This window comes from Mustela lutreola, chromosome 4 (assembly GCF_030435805.1).
Source record: "Mustela lutreola isolate mMusLut2 chromosome 4, mMusLut2.pri, whole genome shotgun sequence".
Classification (NCBI taxonomy): domain Eukaryota; kingdom Metazoa; phylum Chordata; class Mammalia; order Carnivora; family Mustelidae; genus Mustela; species Mustela lutreola.
Genome location: NC_081293.1, coordinates 96,738,467 through 96,763,425, shown reverse-complemented (window position 1 = coordinate 96,763,425; position 24,959 = coordinate 96,738,467). Strand labels below are relative to the sequence as shown.

Sequence of the window (24,959 nt, the reverse complement as noted above, 5' to 3'; positions counted from 1 at the left end):
GCAGAAGCAAGAACTTGGGCTCCATCAAGGGCCCTGAAATCATGACCTGGGCCTCTGAGGCAAAGAGCCACTCAGGTGCCCCTAATTTTGTCAATTATATCTTAATAAAACCAGGAAAAAATGCTTTCTAAACTGAGAAACAGTAAAATAGTAGCAATTTTTCAAAAGCCTTTCCCAATCATCCCTCTTGTTACATGCTCAGTCAATATTCTAAATATTCGTATATAATCTGCCATATACTGGTATTAGCAGCTCAGTTAACTTTTTTTTTTTCACTTTTTTCAATTAACTATTAACAGTACCATGGCAGCCTCTTAAATTCCTCTCCCTGCTTTAGATCTTCCTTCACCCTATCTCATCCGTACTTACTGCAAAATGAACATCTTCCTTTAAGATCTACTCCTTGTAATTCTGTATTTCACTACTATCTTCCATCCATTTACCCAGGCTAGAAATCTTCCCAGATTCCTGATGCCCATCAATCCCAATTAATTTTCAACAAAAATTAATCAATCCCATCCCACATCCCATCAATCCCATCAACTGTCTCGCTTTATCAGTTCTAACTCGGCATTCCCGTACACCCACGCTTCAAAGCATGTTTCCTACTACTGCTGTAACAAATTATCACAGACATAATGGTTTAACCACACCAATTTATTATCTTACAGTTCTTGAGGACAGAAATTCCATAATCAGTCTCATTGGGCTAAAATCAACAACAACAGGGCTTTGTTTCTTATGCATTTTCATGGGAAAATGTTTCCTTGCCTTTTTCAGCTTCAAAACGTCCATGCCTTGGCTCTCAGTCCAACAATCTGACCTCTGCTTCCTTTATCACATTTCCTCTTCCTGTGCTTCTATCCTCTCATGGCCTTTTCTGACTCTGCTGACCCTCTTGCTTCTTTTTATAAAGATCCTTGTGATTACATGGCACCCACCTATACAATTCAGGATAATCTCTCCATCTCAAAATTCCTATTTTAATCAGACCTACAAAGTCTCTTTTGCACATAAGGTGACATACTAACAGTTTCACAGGGACATCTTTGGGTGGGCCACAATTTGTAATTATTTCTCAAGGTCCCTGTTCTGTTTCAGACCTCATTGTCTCCCCTCAGGGCTACCTTATCATTTTAAAAATCGTCCTATCTAGTCTCTCTCTGTTCCAATTATTTCTACAGACACTATAACTGAACTAATCTTCACTGTTCAGTGACTATTACGTATCCCAAATTCACTCTTTCCTTCTCTTTTTAGTAGCTATTCCAAATCTTCACAAACTGTTCCAAACCTTTCTACCCATCTTCAAGTTAACAATTTCCAAAGTACTTCTATTCTGCAGAAAAACAAAACAAAACACAAAAATTATTAGGCCTGTCTCCTGCCTGCAAGCTTAATCTGTATCTCTGTCTACCTCACATTTTACCTGAGCTCAGAACAGAGTTACTCCTCTTCCTACCCAAGGTTAACTCCTGTACAATACTAGCAATGTCCTATCTCAAGATCTTACTTCAAAGAGGGTTGGCCACAAATCTGCAGCTTCAGCCTCATCTGGGAGTTTGTCAGAAATGCTGTATTTTAGGCCCCAACCCAGATCTTCCGATTCAGAATCTGCATTTTAGTAAGATCCCCACTAAAGCTTGAGATGCACTATGCTAGGCTCCTCTATGACTTGTGACTTCGACTCTTTGCTATCCATTGACTATTTCCCCTCAAGGATTAAATAATTCAAGTCTCTAAGATCTTTTAAAACAGATAAGAAAAAACAAGCAAATAATGGTACTCTGATATTTTATCTTTCTCCTCTCCTTCCAATAACAGCCAAATTCTCCTACACACACCCCCACCCCCCACACGTGGCCCTCAAACCACAGTAACTTGGCTTGTATCCTCACCAAAATTACTAAGGTGACCAATGATTTATCTTTGGGGCGGGGGGGGGGGGGGATAGCAATGCCTGTGATGACAATGCTGACCACACCCTTAAATACACTTGCTAACCACTTTTACTCTTCTTTCTCCTGATTGTTTTCTAACCTCTATGGCTATTTCTCAATGCTCTCTTAAGAACCCTCTTCTTCACTAAGTTCATCCACCCACAAGAGTCTAATTATGCTATGAATGGTTTAAATTATCACCTAAAAGTTGATTACCCCACCAAGTCATCCTCCCTGCTCCCAATTATCCTACATGCATGCAACTTCAACACAGTCCAGATAAAACGATTAAATCCAAAATCCACCCTTTTTCTTCTTATAGATACCCTACACACAGGCAATGGCAGATTCTGAATTTCTGAAATAGCAAAGATCCAGAAATCATTCTATACCCCACATGGTCCTTTTCCTTTCTTCTTCCACATCCAACTGATCTCCAAGTCCAGCCAATTTTATATCTTAAGCATCTCGACAGTTTTCTAGGCTCTTTGTCCCCAAAGCTATTCTTTCTCTTTAGGTCCTGTATCATCTCTCACCTGGCCCAGTGCAACAGTCACTCTCCAGGTTTCCCACCTCAAATCTCTATCCTTTCCAATTTCCTTTCCCTACCACCACTTGAATCTTTCAGTTCCCCCTCTACCAAAGCTCTTGAAAGTCTTGCACTACATACAAAGACCTTGTGCAGCCAACCCAAAACATACAAAGTCAGGCATGGAAAGCTGTTCTCACATTTCCTCTCTTCACCTCTTATATCTGGCTAAGTACAGGGATACTTACCACATCACTTTCAAGTCTTCCCTCATTATGGCAGAGAGCTGGAGATGTTCCTCGTCCTATGATTCTACTACTTTGTTCATACCTCATTAGAATAATAATTAGATAATCTGTCTTCCCCAATGAGACTGAGATCACTGTACCTCCACAGCCCTAACTAGCACAAACCTAGCACAAAGGCAGATGCTAGATAAATATTTGTAGAATCAGGGGCACCTGGGTGGCTCAGTGGGTTAAGCCTCTGCCTTCAGCTCAGGTCATGATCTCAGGGGTCCTGGGATCAAGTCCTGAGTTGGGCTCTCTGCTCAGCAGGGAGCCTGCTTCCCCCTCTCTCTCTCTTGGCTTGCCTCTCTGCCTACTTGTGATCTCTCTCTGTGTCAAATAAATAAATAAAATCTTTAAAAAAAAAAAAATTGTAGAATCAGGTACACTGGTGAGAGTATTTCTACTGAATAGAATTCACTTTCCTTAGCCTAATATTAAGGTACTGCATGATCTTCCTGGTTCTATCAAGTTCTGATTCTGCCTAATACTACCATGTCTTTACTCCCACAGACTCACTGAGAATGTCCTCTTTCCACCATCTTCTACCGAAGTCCCATCCATCTTCCAAGAATGTAGCTCAAGAGTTCTTAATTATTCACAAAGCCTCACCAACTCCAAGAAGGCTCTCCCTTTCTGTGAACCCCCACTGGGCCTTATCTGCATCTTTCTTAAGATCTTAATCATTCATAACTTTGTATTTAAGATATTTACCACACTATTAGACTATATCCTCTTTGAGGCGCAGAAACTAGGTCTAATTCATTTTTTTATCACTCGACAGCCCTTAGCATACCACACAGATGGTAGTCTTTTACTGAGTAAACAAACATACAATAAACCTCACAGTTCACAAAAAACACTTTTATGACATTTTTCATTTGACTTGTTCTTCATAGCAACCAAGGTATACAGAAAGGAGATGAGGGAACTAAGAAGAGAGTTAAGAAATTTAGAGTTCAAGGGCTATAAAGAGAGTCAATATGCAGACCACATCTTCCAATTCAAAGCCAGGCACTATTTTTGTGTTACCACATCAGACTACACCCTTCCCCTCCATTTATTTGATTCTCATCTGTCTTTAAGGATCAAGTCGAAGTCCCACCTCCTCTATAACCTCATTTGCTAAAATCACATAATGCTTGTGACATATTGCTTTGTACTTTAAAAAATAAATTGGATTATGCCATACCTTTGCCTAAAACTCTCCAATAGCTTTTCAATACATTCAGAATAAAAATAAAAATCCTCATTGTGATCTGCAAGACCCAAACCACCTCTCACTTCACTCACTATAAATCTATTCTCTTACACCCTCCTTCACTCACTACGATCTATACACACTAACCTTTTTTCTAGTTCTTCAAAAAGTTATGCTTCTTTCCTGACTTGATGTCTTAGCAATACTGTTTTCTCTTCCTGGGATGCTTAAATCACATAGCTGCTCTTTCTTATCATTCAGGGCTCTATTTATCACCCCTTTAGGGAGGCTCTCCCACATCAGAAAGATAAATGGGCATATCATATACCCCTCTCCTCCCACCATTGTCATGTTCACCATATCCCCAGTGCCAGAACTATGTCTGGTGTGGAATAAACAAAAGGTATTTATTGAATTGATGAATAAAAAAACATGTATATCAACTACTTTCCTAAATGCTGCCCACAAATACAAGCAGAATGCTTTGTATAACTGCTATCCAGCTAATTAACTAATAGGCATAGGTCCACTGATAAAATTCTATTTAAACTAAGATTTAGAAGACAGAATAACCCTTAGCTAATTAGTTTCTTCATATAAACATTGAGATGACTTTATTATTTTTATTAACAACCAAACCTTTTGCATCCATTATCCCATTTTGCATCCATTAATAAGTGAAACTAGTTTTTCTATTGTAAAACTATCTTTATTTCTTATTTTTAGTAGCTACAGGGTTCTCTTGATTAAAAAATATATAGTCACAGAAGAAATACAAATGGCCAGTAAAGAAATGTAAATGCTCCCTTCTCTACTGTAACCAGAAAATGCAAAATAAAAGGAGCCATCCATCAGAATGGCAAAAAATGGAATTTTGAAAACATCAATTGTTCATAAAAATACGAAGAATGGCCACTTATATAAATTATCAGAAGGAATATAAAATTGCAGACTTTTATATCTAGTCAATGCTTCTGATTTGCAACTTCACCTATAAGAACACATCTGACAAAAACATTTACATATGTGTCAAAAACTTACTACAGATATTCTTAAAAGGATTGGCTGTAATAAAGAAAAATTGAAAAACTAGTACCCAGCAACTGATAGTTAAATAAAGCCTGAAACATTTCATGCAATACTGGAGTTCTATGTAGCCATTTGGAAAGACCTTCAAATCCTACTGCTAAACAAAAAAAGCATGTAAAAAAAAGTATGGTATGGTAACATTCTTAATGTTTATGTGTATATACTTAAGTTTGAATATAAGCATATACACAGAAAAAGGACATACAACAGCTACTGACATGGTAATATATTTGAGAAGGACATAAAGGGTAGCTTTCACATCTTGCTATGTATGCTTCTGTACTATTTTCAAGCATCTTGCATATAATTTTTAAATACAGAGCATGGATTTTAAAAAAGGTAACAATTTCAGCATAGAGAATTGAGAAATACAGAAAAGTTTAAAAATAAACTCTAATAGAACTTGCCAATGGTTCTGTTGTAGCCTTTATGCCCTTGATTGCTATTCTGTTATTCCCAAATAAATCCACTTTTGCTAGTAAAAATAAATAAAATAAAAACAAACAAACAAAAAACCAAAACCACCAACAGGGCTCCTGGCTGGCTCAATCAATAGAGCATATAACTCTTGATCTTGGGGTCATGAGTTCAAGCACCATGTTGGACACAGAGATTACTTTAAAAAACAAACAACAAACAATATAATACTCAAAACTTATCAAAAAATAAATAAACACCAACAGAAAAGTTTAAAGATGAACACCAGAAATTACATCAAATTAGAATGTATGGTACAAAGAAACCCTGTCACTTTTTTTTTTTTAAAGGTTTTATTTATTTGACAGAGAACACAAGCAGGCAGACAGGCAGGCAGAGAGAGAGGAAGGGAAGCAGGCTCCCTGCTGAGCAGAGAGCCGGATGAGGGGCTCGATCCCAGAACCCTGGGATCATGACCTGAGCCGAAGGCAGAGGCTTTAACCCACTAAGCCACCCAGGCGCCCCAACCCTGTCACTTTTTTTAATAAAAATAAAAAAACTTACTCCAGTACACCAATTACTTAACCTTAAAAAAATTAAATTTGGAAAATCATGAGTACTTAAGTAGCACTAATTTTAAAAATACTATAACATTAATGCATATACTTTTCATAATAAAAATTTCTTCATGCACATTGATGAACTCAATACAGCTAACCCATTACACATACTACAAAATAGGAATCTTCCTCTTTTCCTAGACCCTAGGACAGAAATAAATAATTAGACCAGTTCATGTATTAGGGACAACCAAAGCATCCACAATTTTTTTTGATACCAAAAATTATACCCTGATGGAAACAATTTTATTTTTTTATTTTTTTTAATATTTTATTTATTTATTTGAAAGAGAGAGAGATCACAAGCAGGCAGAGAGGCAGGCAGAGAGAGAGAGGGGGAAGCAGGCTCCCCGCTGAGCAGAGAGCCCAATGCGGGACTCGATCCCAGGACCCTGAGATCATGACCCGAGTGGAAGGCAGAGGCTTTAACCCACTGAGCCACCCAGGTGCCCTGGAAACAATTTTAAACAAAAAGTAGGCATTTATAATAAATTCACAGCCAACATCATGTTGTAGAAAAAATGACTAAAATGCTTTCCCTATGGGATCAGGATCAGAACAAGGAAATCTAATTTTGCCACCTCTAATCAACACTGTACTTGAGATTCTAGGCACTGCAATTAGGCAAGAAAAATACATAAAAGGAATCCAAACTTGGGGGGAAGGGGGCGTAAAACTATTTGCAGAGGACAATCTTGTACACAGAAAATCCTAAGAAATCCACTAAAAACTATCAGAACTAATAAACAAGTTAGCAAGGCGGCAGGATATATGATCAATGTAGAAAAATATACTACAGTTCCATACACTAAGCAATAGACAATTAAATGAAATTACAAAAACAAATCCCATTTCAATAGCCTTAAAATGTAAACTTACGAATAAATCTCAAAAAACTTCAAGGACTGTACCCTGAAAACTTCAAATTACCAATGAAAATATTAAAGGAACATAAATAAATAGAAAGACATTTCATATTGACGTATTTGATGACTTAACATTAAGATAGCAATACTCCCAAATTGATCTCCAAATTTAGTCCAATTCCAATGAAAATCCAAGCTGCCTTTTTGCACAATTTGGGAGGCTGTTCCTAAAATTCATGTGGAAATGCAAAAAACCTTTCTCCTCCTCTAAGAAAGGGTATAAGATCAAAGCAATGCAAAAGAAGGAAGCTGAAAGACTTGCGCTTCCTGATTTCAAAAACTACCACAAAATTAGAAAAATCAAGACTGTATGATACTGGCATAGGATAGACATGTAAGTCAACGGACAACTGACAGTCCAGAAACAAGCCCTCACATTTATGGTCAATGTATTTTCAAAAAGGATGCCAATACAATTCAATAAAGAAAGAAAATTTTTTTTAACAATGATGTTGGCACAAATGGCTTTCCACACAAGAGAACGTAGTTGGGCCACTTTCTCTCACCGTACACAAAAATTAACTCAAAATAGATCAATGACTAAACTAAAACTAAAACTATAAAACTCTCTGAAGAAAACATAAGAATAGAGCTTTGTAATGTTCATTTAGGCAAAGACTTCTTAGATATGACATCAAATCACAAGCAACAAAGAAAAAATAAACTGGACTTCATCAAGATTAAAAACTGTGCATTAATGGATGGCAACAGTGATACAGTGGGGAAAATTTTTGCAAATCATGTATCTGTACCATAATTTAACTGCTCCCCAATTCACTGTACTTGGGTTGTTCCCAGATTTGTTTCTTGTTCTTTTTTTTTTTTTCTTAAACTAGGTTGGCATCATTTCTCCCATTTTACAAATAAAAAGACGAGAGCTCAAAAAGGATAAGTAAAGTGATTAATAGTGTTCTGCTATGAAAGCACCAGAATTAGTACCTAAATCCACATCTGTATAATTTCTAGTCTGTGCTTTTTCCTTTATAGTGGGTATTTACCCAGTCAACCCAAGAGAGAAGATCTGCCACTAGATAAGAATCTTCTAGTTGTTCTGTTAACACTAGATCCTAGAAATTCTTTCCTTCTTTTTTTCTTCTTATGGTCCACACTGACTCAAAAGCTAAGTTCTTTCCCAAAGTTTACACTATCAGAATGACCTAAGTGGTTACAAATAAGTTATACCTAGAGAAGAGCCTCCCCCCCCTCCATTTTTTTTTTTTAACTAAATTAAAATGGACTCTCCCAAATACAAGAGTTCTTCTTTCTAGAAGAAATGTCACAGGAATATTAGTACCCAAAATATATAAAGAACTCTAGAGATTCAACAAGAAGCCCCAACTTTTTTTTTAAAGATTTTATTTATTTGACAGAGAGAGAGAGAGAGAAAGAAAGAGACAGCAAGCGAGAGAACACAAGCAAGGGGAGTGGAAGAGAGAGAAACAGACTTCCCACTGAGCAGGGAGCCCAAAGCGGGGTTCAATCCCAGGACCCTGGGATCATGACCTGAGCCAAAGGCAGACACTTAATGATTGAGCCATCCAGGCACCCCCCCCACACCATTTTTTAAAATAGGTGAAGGATTTGAATAAACATTTTCCCAAAAAAGACATATAAATGGCCAATAAACATATGAAAAGATGTTCAGTATCAGTCACTTAGGAAAATGCAAATCAAAAGTACAAGGAGATATCAGAATACAATTTTAAAAACTTGTCAAGATATGTGAAACAATTGTCAAGGACATGGTGAAACTGAAACCTTCATATATTGCTGGTTGGAATATAAAAGCAATGCAGACACTGAGGAAAACAGGTTGGCGGAGCACCAGGGTGGCTCAGTCATTAAGGGTCTACCTTCAGTTCAGGTCATGATCCCAGAGTCACTGGTCTCCCTGCGCAGAGGGGAGCCTGCTTCTCCCTCTCCCATTCCCCCTGTGTTCCTTCTCTGGCTGTCTCTCTCTGTGGAATAAAATCTTTAAAAAAAGAAAAGAGTTTGGTAATTCCTTAAAATGTTAAAACACAGAATTACCATATGACCCAGAAATTCCACTCCTAGACATATGCCCAAAAGAAATAAAAACATATTTCATGAAAAAAAAAATCTCATGCAAAAACTAAACACAAGTGTTCGAGGAAGTATATAATTCGTAATAGTCAAAAACTGAAAACAACTGAAATGTCCATCAACTGAAAATAAAATGTGGAATATTCATACAATGGCATACTATTTTGCCACAAAAAAAATAACCGATGACACATGCTACAACATAAATGAACCTTAAAAACAGTATGCTTAAATGAGTTTAGTCAGCCATAAAAAAAACATGAATAATATGATCCTATTTATATGAAAGGTCCAAAATGGGCAAATCCATGAGATAAAAAGTAAATTGGTGGTTGCTAGAGGTGAGAATGGGGACTGACTACTAACAGGCATGGAGTTTCTTTTTGAGATGATTAAAATGTTCTAAAATTAGTGGTAATGGCAGCGCAACTCTGAATATACTAAAGGCCACTGACTGTACTAGTTAAAATCGGAGTAAATTACATGGTAGGTGAATTATATCTCAAAAATGTTATTTTAAAAACTAGAAAAATTAAATAACATAAAACTGAAATGTTTGTGCTTATTTCCTTTAGTTCCTTATGAAACACTAAAAGTTGAGAAAATAAGAGTCATGACTGACTTTTTGCGGATTTTCTCAGGCAAACAAGTTCTAGTCCACTGAGCACATGAACTGTGCTTGTCTTCATGTTTCACTGAACCATGTCCTGATACGTGTTTTTGAAGAGAGAAAAAGGAAAGATGGTAAGAAGTAGAGGGAAGGCTTAATACTTGATCTGCACAAAGGCACATTCTTTTGATTGGTCCAGCTCTAGCTATGACAAATTTGTACATAAGCCAATATTAGACCCTGTTAATATGAGAAGGATTTTTTTTTCAAAGTGTAAGGTGCTGGATATTTTCTTACACAAATCAATTTTATAACATTTGTTGGCTATCTATTTCCTATCACATGCTGTGGTAAGTGCTTAAGAGACATCAAGATTAAAAAAGAATCCCATGGGACTTACAATCCAGCGGCTGAAGCAAAAAATAAGTATTATGTAAATTCTCATCAAACTACAAAAGCCAGAAGCAGAATACGTCAAAGAACTAAAAAGGGAAAAAGAAGTCCATGTAGAATTCCATACCCGGCAAAAATATCTTTCAAAATGGAGACTTTTTCAGACAAATAAAACAGCAGAGCTACATTATAAGAAATGTTGAAAGCCAGTTCTCTCAGTAGAGGAAAATATATCAAACTTTGGATCTACATAAAGGAATGAGAAGTGTCTGAAAAGAAATAAATTAAAGCAGACATAAATGATTTTTCTCATTTTTTAGGTCTATAATTAACATACATAAGTCATATATATATATATACATACACACACACATACAGAAATAAGACATATGACAAGAATGGTACATAAAAGGAGAAAAATGTAAACATGCTCTTATCATATTATATTATACAAGAAGACAGACTGTGATAAATTAAAGATGCATATTATAAAACCAAAAATGAAATCTTTGTGACCATGAGTTAGGCTTAAGTTTTGGGGTGGCAAAAAAAATACATGACTCATAAAAGAAAAAAGCTGCTACATTGGACTTCATCAAATTCTGCTCTTCAAAATTATGTGAAGGAAAGGTAAACCACAGAATGAGAAGAACCATCTGCAAAGTATTTATATCTGACAAAGAACTTATCTAGAATATGTACAGAACTCTTAAAATTCAATAAAACAAATAACTTCACAAAAGATATGAAGAGCAAATAAACATACGGAAAGATGCTCAACATTATTAGTCATTAGGCATTCGCAAATAAAACCACAGTGATGTACCACTACACACCCACCAGAACAGACAGCTGAGAACAAAGACTGACAAAAACTAAAGTCTTAGTGAGGATGTGAAGCTACTGAATGGTCACACACTGTTGACTGGGATGCACAATCATACCATTTTGGAAAACAGGCTGCTTATAAAGTCAAAAATTCACTAACTATACAACACAGCAATCCCACTCTTAATTTATTCATGAGAAATAAAAACAAAAGAACTATATTCACAGCAGCTTCGTTCATAATAGCCCAAAACTGGAAACAACTCAAATGTTGATCAACTAGGTAATGACAAGCAAATTACTGTATATATATGGAATGTATAAGGAGATGGAATACTACTCAGCAATAAAAAGGAAGAAATGGCTCAAACATGCAATAACATTGATGACTCTAAGTGGAAAGCACACACCAAAAATTACATACTATATAGTTCTATTGATATGAAGTTTAAGAAAAGTAAATTTGTTATTATATATACAAATATATATATTTTTTATTTTGTTATTTTTATTTTGATCTTTTACAAACAAATTTGTAGATTTGTTATTTTATATATATATATGTATTTGTGTGTACACACACACACACACACACACACACACTAATGTGACAGAAAGCAGAGTAGCAGTTGCCAAGGACCACAGGTAGAGTAGCGGACAAACTACGAAGGGGCCACAGGAAACTTTTTGGGGTAATTAAATGTTTTTTATCCTGACTATGGTGGTGGTTACACAAGTACACCTATTTGTCAAAAGCCATTTAAATGTATATGTAAAATCGATAAATTATACCTTAATAAAATTGATTTAATGAACAGATGAAACATGTCCAATATCGGAGGGGAGGCAACCAACTCAAATTAATGCAAGGCTGAATATGAGAAATCACTTCTGGATGAAATTAATGAAGATGACACCTCAACTATGGCTGGAAGAATGGCCAAGTAGGATTAGCCTGTTAAGGGAAGGGCATAAACTAAAGTGTAGGGAACCTGTAATTCCATGTTTTGAAAATAGTAAGGGGTCCAGTTTGTACTGTGATCAGCATATTTACTGAGAAACAAGGGAAGTTTGGGTCTGTCTCAGATAAGGAATCTTAAGTGCCCAGTTCAAGAATTTGATTCTGTAAGTATGTTTCACAGAAAAATGAAGGACTCAAAATGGCATTTTAAGATTAATATGAATGCAGAAAACAGGAGAGGCTCGAAGAGGGAAAAACCCAAAGTAATCAGATCCAACAATAAAAACATAAACAAAGGGGTTTCAAACCAAGTAAGAATAGATAAAGACCACTACAAAAGGACAAACACAACAAGCAATTCACAAGAACTGGGGAAGGAGAAGAGGTTAAGTATTACTAAAGTTTTGGCACTGAGTGTGTGGGAGCAACTACTGTTAACTTTTTTTTTTAACAAGATTTAATGTACATTTATTCCTAACATGTGGAACATATAAAGCTTTTATACTGAATAAATGATATTCATTAAGCCAGAGGAAAAGGAGGAATTTACATCAAGTTTCTTCTTTTTTTAAACTACATTATCTTGAAATACAAATGTGGATTCTCGTCACTGAAAAACCTTTCAAGTTGTGTTTCTTCTTTTTAGTTTTATTTGTTTCTTTTTTGTCTGTACTGGTAACCATAGTCTAAATCAATCCATATGCAACCATTTCCACACCTTGATTCATGAAGCAAATTGTGATCAGCTGCTCTCCCAAAATAGAGCATGACTTTATACATACAGAAACTTGTACAACTACTGTAACTTAAGAGACATGAACATAGACATATGTCAACAGTTTTTGTTTTTTTTTTTTTTTAAGATTTATTTACTTACAACAGAGAAAGATAGCAAGAGAGGGAACACAAGTATGGGAAAGCTGGAGAGGGAGAAGCAGGCTCCCCGCTGATGCTAAGCAGGGAGCCCATTACGGGTCTTGATCCCAGGACACTGGCATCATGACCTGAGCAGATGCTTAACAACGGAGCCACTGAGGTACCCCCCAAGTCAACAGTTCTTAAAACACTTTGAGGTGCCTGGGTGGCTCAGTCAGTTAAGCATCTGCTTTTGGTTCAGGTCATAATCTGAGGGTCCTGCAACTGAGCCCTGCATCAGGCTCCCTGCTCAGCAGGGAGTCTGCTTCTTCCTCTCACTTTGTGCCATCTCTCCCCTTCTCAGGTAAATAAATGTAAAAAAAAAAAAAACTTTAAAAACAAAAGAAACCAAAACATTACATAAACAATGTTAAAGAACAAAAGACAAAATTCATGAAAGATACTTGTTATGCCACAAAGACAGTTAATATCTCTAACATACAGAAAGCTCTTATAAATTAGTAACAGAAATGAATCAAGAAATTAAAACATTCAATAAACAAATTAAAATAAATTCAGTCTAATTAAATAAATGCAAATGGAAAAATTGCGTACCTGACAACTCTTAAGTGATGATAATACTGAGGAAATAAGCACTGGCACATTGTTGGGAAACAAAAAATGGTAAAAGCCTTCTGAAGGGCAACATGACACAGTATCAAAATTACAAATGTGTATACCATTTTTGACCCAACAATTTTACCTCCAAGAAATCCAACATATAAGGAGATAAGGGAACAAATGTGCACACCAACTATTTGCAATAGATACATACACATCTCAAAAATTTTGAAAGTAAAAAACTAGGAGTCTAACAAAATGAACTTGGCCAAACAAGTTACAGCACATGCATACTACAAAATACCAGACACCAACAAGAACATAGTACAGAGCATGGCATATAAAGTAGCATTGTAATATGTTCCTGTAATTCCCAAGATTTACATAAAATCTTTTGTCCCAAATCATACATGCAGAGGAAAATCTAGGAAGAATGTTATTAAAACCTCAAAGATGATCATCTCAGGTGGTTGGATTCAGTACAACTTTTAATCTCTCACTCTTCTGTACTAACTGAAAACTTCCACCTCGAGCCTGTAGTATCTTTGTGAACAGGTGAAAAATAATGCAGAGCAGTATCAGAAAAAGAAATGACTCCAAGAAAGGTGAAATAATTAATTTAATGTTAGATAAGTTTGGAGAGTCAATAAAATATCTCATTGAAAGTGCCCCATGCAAGTGAAAACGCAGAAACAGAAAAGTGGGGAGACTGTAGCCCATTAACTACTTTCAGTTTTCAGTTCCTCTCACTACCTTTTTCATTTCCATTTTATAAATCCCAGTTTTTAAGCCAGCAAAGGGAGAAAAAGAGAAAGCGGGGGCAATCAAGAAACAGACTCTTTACAGAGAACAAACATGGTTACCAGAGGTGGGGGGGGGGGGTCAGGGTATGGATTAAATAGGGGATGCAGATTAGAGCGCCCTTGTTGTGATGAGCACCTGGTGTTGCAGGGAACTGTTGAATCACTATCCTGTACACCTGAAACAATATTACAGTGTACGTTAACTAACTGGAATTTAAATAAAAACTAAAAAAATGAATAAAATAAATTGTAGTTTTTAATCCTCTAATTTACATTTATTTTGTTTCCAAAATATACTAAGAAAACTAGATTCTCTCACAACTTAGATGTGTGGAAATTCAAGGCACAAAAAAAATCACTACAAACAAGTAATACTTCTGACTCTAGCCTCATACTTTTGCTTCTAACATCCACTTTAAAGTTTACAAATATCTACCTGTAAAACAAAGCCAAGCAAAAACAAAAACAACAATAAAAATTTAAGTGCTATTCATAGAAAAAGCAGAGAATAAGAGATCAAAATTATCTAAAATATGAATATTAATTTTCAACTGATTTTTGAGAAATAGCTATAATTTTTCAGAGAGGAAATAAAGCTTGGCATACAGTTTGTTCAGAAAATCTGCACGAAGAAAACATATCACTTATCTTGATTAGTACAGCAGAATGCAAATACAAACACTAGGTCTGAATTTATTCTATTCACACTAGAAGTGACTCCTAGCATCCTCAACTCATTCCAGTAAAGCAGCAGCTGGAAAGAGAAGGTTCTTAAATTCTCTCCTTACCAATCACTTCACCTATCCTAAAGTATATGTGAAATAGCAAGTAAATTCAGAGATACAACTTCAATCTGTGCAAAGTTGGCTTGCATTAATCTGTGCAGAAAAATGCTATTTAAACTGATTCAAACACTAATAAACACACACTAAAATTTGTCCTCCAGGAGCTTACAGTCTAGTAGAGAAAATACAAATGTAGCCAGCCAAATAATCAGAATATTATATAGAATTTTTTAAAGCTCTATAACAAAGATAAAGCAAAGTGCCATAGGAATATAAGAATGAACTTTTTCTACATGAATGGAGCAAGATCTCGAGATGGTTGAATTGGAGCTGGGTTTTGAATGCAAAGCCTGAAGCAGAGAAGAGGGGGAAAAGGGCATTTCAAGGTAAAAGAACAGCAAGAGTAAAACTACAGAGAAAAGTGCCTCTAAAAATAGAAATCTGATAGAATGGGACCAGTTCATAAAAGGCATTACCTGACAACGCATTGGAAAGTCTGGACTGTGGAAGTGATGCAATGTGACCAAGAACTTAAGAAAATTCTCCTTTAAAAGAATGAATTGGGAAGAAAGGAATGGAAGAACAGCAAAGAAAAGAACAGTAACAGGTAGTCTGATTAAAAACAAAGGCCTAAACTGAGTTGCTGAAAATGGAAACGGGGATAAACATTAGTGTTAGAACAAATAAATGATAAAGACTGTGCAGATGTAAATGTTGGGTAAAGTTTGGTCAGAGAAGGAACAAAACACAAGGCCATCTTGAGAATGAAATAAGTGATTACAGATTTGGAGACTTAAGACTTCACCTAAATTTCTGTTCCTTCTCTGAGTGTTTCTGCATTTATTCTAGTATCCTACATATCTGACATTTTTAAAAAACATTTTAAGCATAACATTCACCTAAGGATACTCATGATTTAGTTCTATTAAGTACAAACCAAATCAGCAGCATTTTATGAGTTAAAAGGACCTTTTTTCCTTATTCTGAAATGTCCTCATTTTGTATATTTCTGAACACAGTTTTTAGGACAATTACATTAAATAAACCATGACAGAGGTACCCCGTACCATACACAAGTAAATACTAGTAACTTCACTCACTTACACCTACCGGTCCACCCATCTTTAGACTCCCAGGGTCACTAATACTACTCCATAACGGAGGCTTCTGCTGCTTCTCAGTGGAAAAGAATCTCACAGAATCTCCGTAAGTTCATAAACAGAACCAATTAACAGTATATATAACAATTTAGTGTCCTGTTTGTAACTGATCTGACTAGAGTGACTTCAGATCAAGATATCCCACTGCAAAAACAAAACAAAACAAAACTGTCAATAACTAAATATAATTAAAGTCTTCAAGGACATGTTTTTAGACTCATACTCAAAAGCTACAAGTTAATGAGCCAAAAGAATCTCTAGAAGAATTTGTTTTTTACAATTCTGAAAATGCTGCAAAAAACGGTCATGTAAAAGAAATTGATACATAAATACCCAAACAGGAGATGAATTTTAGCAAAACAGATCACTATTTGAAGGGGTCAGCTCCCTTGAATGCCATGACAGTATCAATATCTAGTATCAAGATCACGTCACTTCAGGGGCACCTGAGTGGCTCAGTGGGTTGGACTGCTTTCTGCTCAGGTCAGGATCTCAGGGTCCTGGGATTGAGCCCCACAACGGGTTCTCCACTCAGCAGGGAGCCTGCTTCCCCCACCTCTCTCTCTCTCTCTGCCTGCCTGTCTGCCTACCTATGATTTCACTCTCTCTGTAAAATGAATAAAATAAAATCTTAAAAAAAAAAAAAAAAAAAAAAGCACATGTCACTTCAGTCAGCCCAGGGTTTGAATCCAAGCTGACTTCGGAATAAATCACTTCTATTTTTTGGAGCTTCAGTTTCCCCATCTATCAATAGAAATGTAGGAGGTGAATGTATGTTGTTAAGTATTTATCAATGCCTGGCACACGGTAAGACCCAAATGTCAGTACCATTCCCTCCCTTCAAAAACAGCTCTACTACACTCTCACATGACAGGAACTAAATAAGACCAAGAAAAATCTTCATACTATGGTTTGAATACTATTTTCAATGTGCATGCATCTCCTTAAAATATCTATGCTGACAAGTCTTTAATATATAAGGTCCACGTGGGCTGGTAAAAGATCATACTGCTCTTTCTCATAGCATAACACATGGTCTCTATTAAACACTTATACAATCCAGGCCCACAATATTTCATATGCTCAGTAAACTCCATCATCCCTTCATTTACCCATTCAACAATTATTAAGCAATGATTTCTGCCAAATACTATGCTGAACACTAGGAATACAATGGTGGGTTAAGACAGGATAGCTGCCTTCAGAGCTCAAAATCCAGCAGACTATTCATTAAATAACACAAGCCACTTAAGACATTGCTAAATTCTTTTTTTTTTTCTTTTTTTAAGATTTTATTTATTTATTTGACAGACAGAAATCACAAGTAGGTGAGAGGCAGGCAGAGAGTGAGAGGAGGAAGCAGGCTCCCCGCTGAGCAAATAGCCTGATCCCAGAACCCTGGGATCATGACCTGAGCTGAAGGCAGAGGCTTTAACCCACTGAGCCACCCAGGCGCCCCGTCATTGCTAAATTCTTAAAGTAAAACTTTTTGCACTAAACTGGACAAATGAGTTCAATTAACTGTTCCTAAACAGCAATAACACACTTGCTGTATTTAAAATTTTTTAACTTTTCCAATCAGCTATGTTAGGTGTAAATTCTGGGCCCTAAATTTTAAGCAGGACAGCTGATAAACAGATGTAATGTGAAAAATCTGAAAACCATATCTCATGACAAATGAAGTTTTTGGACCAAAGAAGGAAAGACTCAGAAGACTGGCAAGTGTCTTACATTTTTAAAAAGTAGTAGCATACAGTCGAGTTTGCTCTGGTTAAACTTGAAGCAATGGATAGAAAGTTATACAGAAGGAGATTTCAGTTTCAATGCGAAGGGTTCTAATAATTCAAACTATTCAATAATAACCACATTACATTTCCATAATAATCTATAGTATTTCTATACTTTACAAAACATAAATTTTCACTTAATCCTTGAAATCATCCAAAAAAAACGCCACAAGTATTTCCCTGTTACAGTTTAGGAAACTGAGTCTTGCTAAGATACTGGGGCAAAGCAGTCCAGTTTAGAACTCTCAAGTCCCAAATCTAATGGAAGAGGCTGTCTCAAAGTAATGTCTTTCTATGTCTAGATGTATTTAGGCACACACCAAATGGACAGCTGTCTGGAATGTTGGCCGAGATACTCTAAAGCTTTGTCCAAATCCAATCCTTTAGAAATGTCAGTGGTAAATATAAAAACCATGAAAAGATTCAGCAATGAATGGTCCTCTAGAATGCAATCTTCATGAAGGCAAGGACCTCAGCTTCCTTCATTAATCTATTCCAGGCCCTGAAACATTAACTAGCATATGATGTGCTGAGTAAATATTTGCTAAATACAAATAATACTAATCATACATGACACTACTACACAATATATATAAAATACCTACGACTATTAAGGGCAGGACCTTGCTGAAGCATCCAGCAACTAAAAATTCAAATAAACACAAACCCAATTTCTTAAAATTGCATCAAACACTCAAAATTGCTATCTAAAGTCCTGAGACTTAACCTAATCAGTTTTCAAAAACAATGTTAATTGCAAAAACAAACAAACAAACAATAAAAAAAATGCAAACCTCTGGCAAATCTAAAATATTTTAACTAAAAGTAAAATGCAAGGAGTGATATAAAGATACAAAGGCTAAATTTGGTGAACTGAGTTCAGTGTTGACAGACCTTTCCTTAAAGCATCTATTAGCATTTTAAGTGTACTGAACATTGTAAGAATGAAGAGATTTGTAGAGCTGCTTTCAATTAAGGACAAACTCACAACCAGATCTCTACTTGCATCCCATCTTGACAAATATTTACTAGGCTGACACTTCAAAGAGATTCGGTAATTTTACAGGTACATGCACTGAAATTCAACATAATGTCTACTCAGAAGTACTTGCATCCACTTGGCATTACTGAAAACTAAGACCAATAGGAAAAACACAACCAGCGAAAAGTCATTTTTTTAATATTCTAAACTATAATACACTAAACTATAAGAATTTCCAGACAGCTCAAGAAATAGAACCTCCAAAATATTCAAAAGTTATTTTTAATTAATTTTGCTGAACAGGTATGCATAGATCAATGCTCATACTCTTCCTGAAGAACAGAATTATATAACAAGGTATAACAACTACATAAAAGATTTACTCCAATTTCGCTAGGTTAAATTATACCTTTTAAAAAGATTTCTGAACAATGATCGTGATATTTAAAAATATAGCTAACTTTAAAGTAAATGTAAATAGCAATTTAATATAATAGTAAACAGTGTAATACTGTAACGGCGAACAAGACCATTCACTTGGTTACACCAATTAATTATACGTTATTAGCAACTGGGTGTCATCACAAACCAACAGCGAAACCACAAGCTTGTCATTTTCTCTTCTTTTAACACTTAAAAAACCATTCCACACAAGAATATCACAAAATGAGCATCTTCCTTATCTTAAGAATTTAGAACTGTAAGTTTCCACATAAGCTTTTTTCACCTATTAAAAGAAGAAACTCTAGAGAAAAGCTGCTTTTTTCACCGCTCTATGCATCAGCTGCAACATATGCAATCCACATCTAACTGACATCAGCAAGTGGTTCCGAGTCTCCTCCACAATATGTGGGTCCGTCCCTAAATCTCCAAAGATGGAACCTCTTCAGAGAGCTTTCAAAATTATGACAAATTAAACCACCTCTAGGTTTTCCCAAAGAAAATGCTGGAAATGCAAAGAGCAGTTGAGAGAAATCCCGTCAATATGTTAATGCAACAAATTTAAAACTCTGGGAACTCTTTCTTGGACACGTTCCCCGGCAGAGCGAGAACAGCCCCGCTGGACCTGTTGCTTTGTCCCTCCACCCCCCTAAAAGGTGCCCTGGGCGCGCGAAAACGCTTCTCCCTACTTGCACCCGGCCTGAAGCTGGGTTTTCCAGCGCCGGTGGCCGACCGGGGCGGCTCGGAAGAGGCCAGTCACCACTTCGCCAGCCTCCGGGAGAACAGGTCGGCGCCGCACAGGACGAACGCCGCGGGGGGCGGACTCACCTGATCACGGGGCTGTAGGGGCTCCGGGAGCGGCGCCAGCTGCTGCTGCTGTACGGGCTGGGGGACACGTCGCCGCCCCGCTCGTAGGAGCTGTGGCGGCTGTAGCTGGGGGAGCGGCGGCGGCTGTAGGGGCTCGGGGAGCGCGGCAGCCGCCGAGAGTACGGGCTGCTGCCACCTCCTGCCGGGCTGGGGGACTTGCGGCTCCTCAGGCTCTGCGAGGCCCTGTGGGACACCGGGCTGTCGTCCCTGCCTCCCAGCGGGCTCAGGGACCGCTGCCGCCGCCTGTAGGCCTTGGGCTCGCTCTTGTCCTCCCGGTAGGCCTTGGGCGGCTCCTTGTAGGCCGAAGGCGGCTCCTTGGACGACTTAGTCCGGCTCCGGTGGGCCTTCAGGTCTCGATCTTTGCGGCTGCTGCTGCTGCTAGACGTGGCCGAGGCGCTTTTCCGGCGGCCGCCGCTGCTGCTGCTGCTGCCGCTCTTGGCGGCCTCGGCCCGCTCCTCGCCGCTGTGGCTGTGGCGGCTGCGGGACTTGGAGGCGTCGCTGCCGCCGCGCTGCCCATCCCGCCGCCGGTGCTCGCGGTGGCGCTCCTTGCTGCGGCCGCTGCTGCTGCGGCGGTCCCGGCGGGGCCTGCGCTCCGACCCCTCCCCGCGCCGCTGGGTGCCGGAGGAGGAGGCCGGACTCCCGCCGCTGCCCCCCGTTCCCCCGGCAGCCGTCGCCGCCGTTGCCGCGCTGGCCCCCCCCAGCAGCAGCCCCTGCTCGGACTGGGAGCTCACATCCTCGTATTCCACCAGCGGGGTCACACCCCCGCCGCTACTAGCACCGCCACCGCCGTCCTGCTGCGGCTGGGGCAGCGAGAAGACCCGACGCTTCTCCGCCTCCTGCCCGGCGCGGGGCCCGCGGCGCCGCTTCTGCCGCCCTCCTGCGCGCCTCTTGCCTCTCGCCAGCCGCTTGACCTCCAGAGGGGGGCCCGGGCTGAAGCAAGAGGAGGAGGCCGCGGCGGCGGCGGCTGCGGCGGCGGCCGTGCCGGGAGCAGCCAGGAAGAGCAGAGGCGGCGGGGGCGGCGGCGGTTGCAGGAGCTGCGGCTGCAGGAGCGGCAACAGCAGCGGCGGCTGCTGAGGGGACAGGAATCGCCTCCGCTTGCGGCGTTCCTCCAACTTCTTCTCCGCCCAGCTCAGGCCCCCGCCTCCCCCCAGCGCCGTGTCCGAGCTGCTCGGCATCGCCTAGAGCCCGCCGCAGAGCGCGGCGCGGGTGCGGCCTCCTCCCGGGTCAGATCCTGGCCATCTCCCCCGCCGGAAACGGGAACTGCGGCGGCGGCGGAGGGACACCGAGCGCCAGGGCCGGCCAGAAGACACGCCACGATAATCCGGGTCAGGACTCGGGTCCCGGGGTTCCAGGTCACAGTCGGGTATGCAGCGGCCTCCGGGCCCGAGAGAAGCAGGAATCCGGGGGACAGAGCTCGCGATCGTGCTCGTCGTCCTATCCTCGGCAGCGAAAACACCAGATGCGCCGGGCGCTGACCTGCGGGGGAGTCCGGAGTCCTCCAAGTGCCCCCGGGGGTGGGGGAGCGGCCTCGGCCGCGCTCTTGGCTCGGGCAGCGCAACGCGGAAGTACCACCTTCGTCCCCGCTTCACTCCATCGTGCCCTGACGTTGGGTGCGAGTTCAGGGGAGGGGAGTGGGCGAGACAACAACACGCCTCCGCCGCCGCCGCCTCCTCCGCGTCGACGTCGTCCTCCTGTGGTGGCGGCGACACACGGCGGGTGCCTCGGAAGTGGCCTGGGCCTGACAACAACTCCCGGCCTAGGGCCTCGCGCACTCTGCCGCCCGCAGGGACGGGCGGCGGGGCGGGGCGAGGCGGGGGCGACCGGGCTGCGGCTCACGGTTGGGGCAGCGAGTGTGCGGGGCTGGGCGGGGGGCTGTTTCCGGGGAGATAGGGGCGGGGAGGGGGAAGTTTCTGAGCCTGTGGCGGTGGGTACGGGCCCTGACTTTCTTCTTCCTTCGCCGCCGCCGCAAACAGAGGTGGCGGAGCTCTCCTTTCCTCCGCTCCCCCCCCCTCCACGAGGAGGCTCCTGGTGTGCGCGGCCGGCCCCGGCTCGCTCCTCCCCTTCCCTCTCCGATCCTTGTCTAGGAGGAGGGAGGGCGACGGGACTTGCTGGTTGGGCCCTAACCTCCACAACCCCTCCTTCTCGCCTCGCTCTTTCGGCCTTTCCCCTCGGCCCTGACGCAGGGCCGGGGGCGCGCACGCACGTCACGCTCCGAGAAAGCCGAGGGTGAGTGGTGTTGGGGCAAAGGAGGCGGGAACAAAGTTGCCGCGCACCAGCGTGCTCGCTCCCGCCAGAGACGGGCGCGCGGACCGGAAGTGGCGTAATGTAGAAACGGCTCCACTTCCGGTGGGGGGGCCTACGTGTGAAGCAGGGTTAAAGAAAGGAGAGGGAGGATTCGTGTACGCCTACTGCTGTCGCTTGAGTCTCTCGCAGTGATGGCACGCCGGTCGTGCCTGTTGGGTCCAACGCGGAGTTGCCCGCCCGCCTGTTGAAAGATCAGGGCAACAGCAAGAGTTTGGGGACTGAATAATTAAGTTAGGGGCCTTCTGGACTGTGTAGTCCCCCCATCACTGTGCCCTTAGCCAGACCCTGCGGAGAAAAGAGGGCACCCCGCAAAAGCCGGCGGAGGTGGCATTGGTTAAACTGTCTTACCTACGCCTAAGTGCGAGGCCCCATCTTAACGTAAAAACACACTTGGGTATCACATTCTTGAGCATTAGTAACGCTGAAATTCACTTTAAAAAAAAAAAAAAAGCCTTAACGTTAATTCAGGGAGTAAATGAAACGTCAAAAGAGACTACTGGAAATCCCAGAATTATTACAGCTGCTTGAAGTCCAAATATTTGCTCAAATCAGGGCTGCCCTCTCAGCACTTCACCCACTTTCTCCTTAATATCTAAACCTGTGGAAGCGCCGAATGTAGTCATTCGCTGTCTTCACATCTAATTTCTTGCCTTACCAAGCTTACCTTTCAGTGATAGACTGGGCTCATAGGATAATTGGCTCTTAATGTGCTTGCAATATCTTATTTTCTTTTTAAGATTTTATTTTTAAGTAATTTCTACACCCAACATGGGGCTCAAACTTACTATGGGGAGATCAGGAGGAGTCCAGTGCATTACCAACTGAACCAGCCAGGTGGCTTTCATGTGCTTGAAAAGAAAAGCCTAAGGAGTCCACCCAGGGACTACATATAGCAACCCCTTTGCAGGTTTATTTTTTCAGATCACCAGTTGGTTCTTAATTCCTAAACACTTGGTATCCATCCATCATTCATGCCCTAGTGTAAATATTTTTAATTGGCTTGACATCCACTAACACTGTATTTCAGACTGGACTAATCTAAACCGAAAATCAGACTAAAGTGAATACAAAGGGTGTGTGTTTGCTGAAGGATAAAGGAGGAGGCAAAGCATTGCCCAGGAAGGTGGACCTAGGTGGGCCACAGTGGGGCCTAGTGTGTAGCCAGCAGGAAGTGGTAAGGGCATTGAGAAACTGAATAGAGAAGTAAGGGGCAGGGTGCCTAAAACAAATTTCTCCTTGGTAATATTGCTGAGTGGAGGTCTTATAGTCTGCTAGAGACCAGTTAGCAAGTGGTTTTTTCCCCAAAATAGGATTAACTACTATCATTGTACTTTGAAAAGCCTGGAGTAACAGAAGAGGAAACCAGAGTAAGAGGTTTATTTAGCAGGTTCTCAAATCTGTAACCAATTTCACTTGAGAATGTCATCTGTACTTGCGGAAAAACAAAAAACAACCTTGACCCGTAATAAGTGGGCAGCTTACAAGCCAGGTTGCAAACAGAAAAGATGTACTAAAAAAAAAAAAAAAATATATATATATATATATATATTTTTTTTTTTTTAAGATTTTATTTATTTATTTTACAGAGATCACAAGTACTGAGAGAGGCAGGCAGAGGGGGGGGCTCCCTGCTGAGCAGAAAGACCCCATGCGGAGCTGGATCCCAGGACCCTGAGATCATGACCTGAGCGGAAGGTAGAGACTTAACCACTGAGCCACCCAGGTGTCCCCTAAAATATTTTTAGTAAGGTTTTGCTGCCTACATGTTCTGCAGAGATTCTGTCTTGGGAAGAATGGAAAGGAGGAAGAAATGAAAAATTAGGAGCTTCTCAAAGATACCTGCTTGCATACATTGAAATACTAATAATCAAGTTCAAATTTAGAAGAAATAAAATAAAATAATGAGAAAGACCTATAAGTTAGTAGCCATCTGTTTCTTTTTTTTTTTTAAGATTTTATTTATTTATTTGATAAACAGAGATTGTAAGTAGGCAGAGAGGCAGGCAGAGAGAGAAAGAGGAGGAAGCAGGCTCACCGCTAAGCAGAGAGCCCAATGTGGGGCTCAATCCCAGGAGTCTGGGATCATGACCTGAGCTGAAGACAAAGGCTTTAACCCACTGAGCCACCCAGGTGCCCCAGAAGCCATCTGTTTCTTAAGCATGTCTACTTGTCTGCATATAAAAAGATTTGAAATTGCCATTTGGAATTATATTTTAGTATCTCACTGTTTGTGTGTTATAACTTATTGCTTCCTGATTTAAAAAAAAAAAAAAAAAGCAGGTAGTGGATTTGTTTTATTTACCTAATAGTCATATCATACCATATCAGCTGTTCTTAAAGTGTGGCTTAAGACTAAAACCTATTCAGTGCCCCATGCAGTCAAATCTATTTTCATAGTTAAAAAACATGATTTTTTTTATCACTCTCATCTCCTGAATTTACAGTGGAGTATTCCAGACACAACATGACATCATCATTCTTATGGCTAA

The 24,959-nt window shown here is 40.2% G+C and overlaps 1 protein-coding gene across 2 annotated transcripts in view; it reads right to left on the bottom strand.

Annotated features, from left to right (window-relative positions):
• The window catches only part of CDK13 (cyclin dependent kinase 13), a 121,865-nt gene extending 100,373 nt beyond the window's left edge, over positions 1–21,492 (bottom strand). For both annotated transcript variants that reach the window (XM_059170559.1, XM_059170561.1), the window contains exon 1: positions 20,128–21,492. In XM_059170559.1, the coding sequence (XP_059026542.1) occupies positions 20,128–21,341 (1,214 nt within the window). In that variant the 5' untranslated portion in view covers positions 21,342–21,492. The remainder of the gene's footprint in view (positions 1–20,127) is intronic.
• Between the last annotated feature and the right edge of the window lie 3,467 nt (positions 21,493–24,959).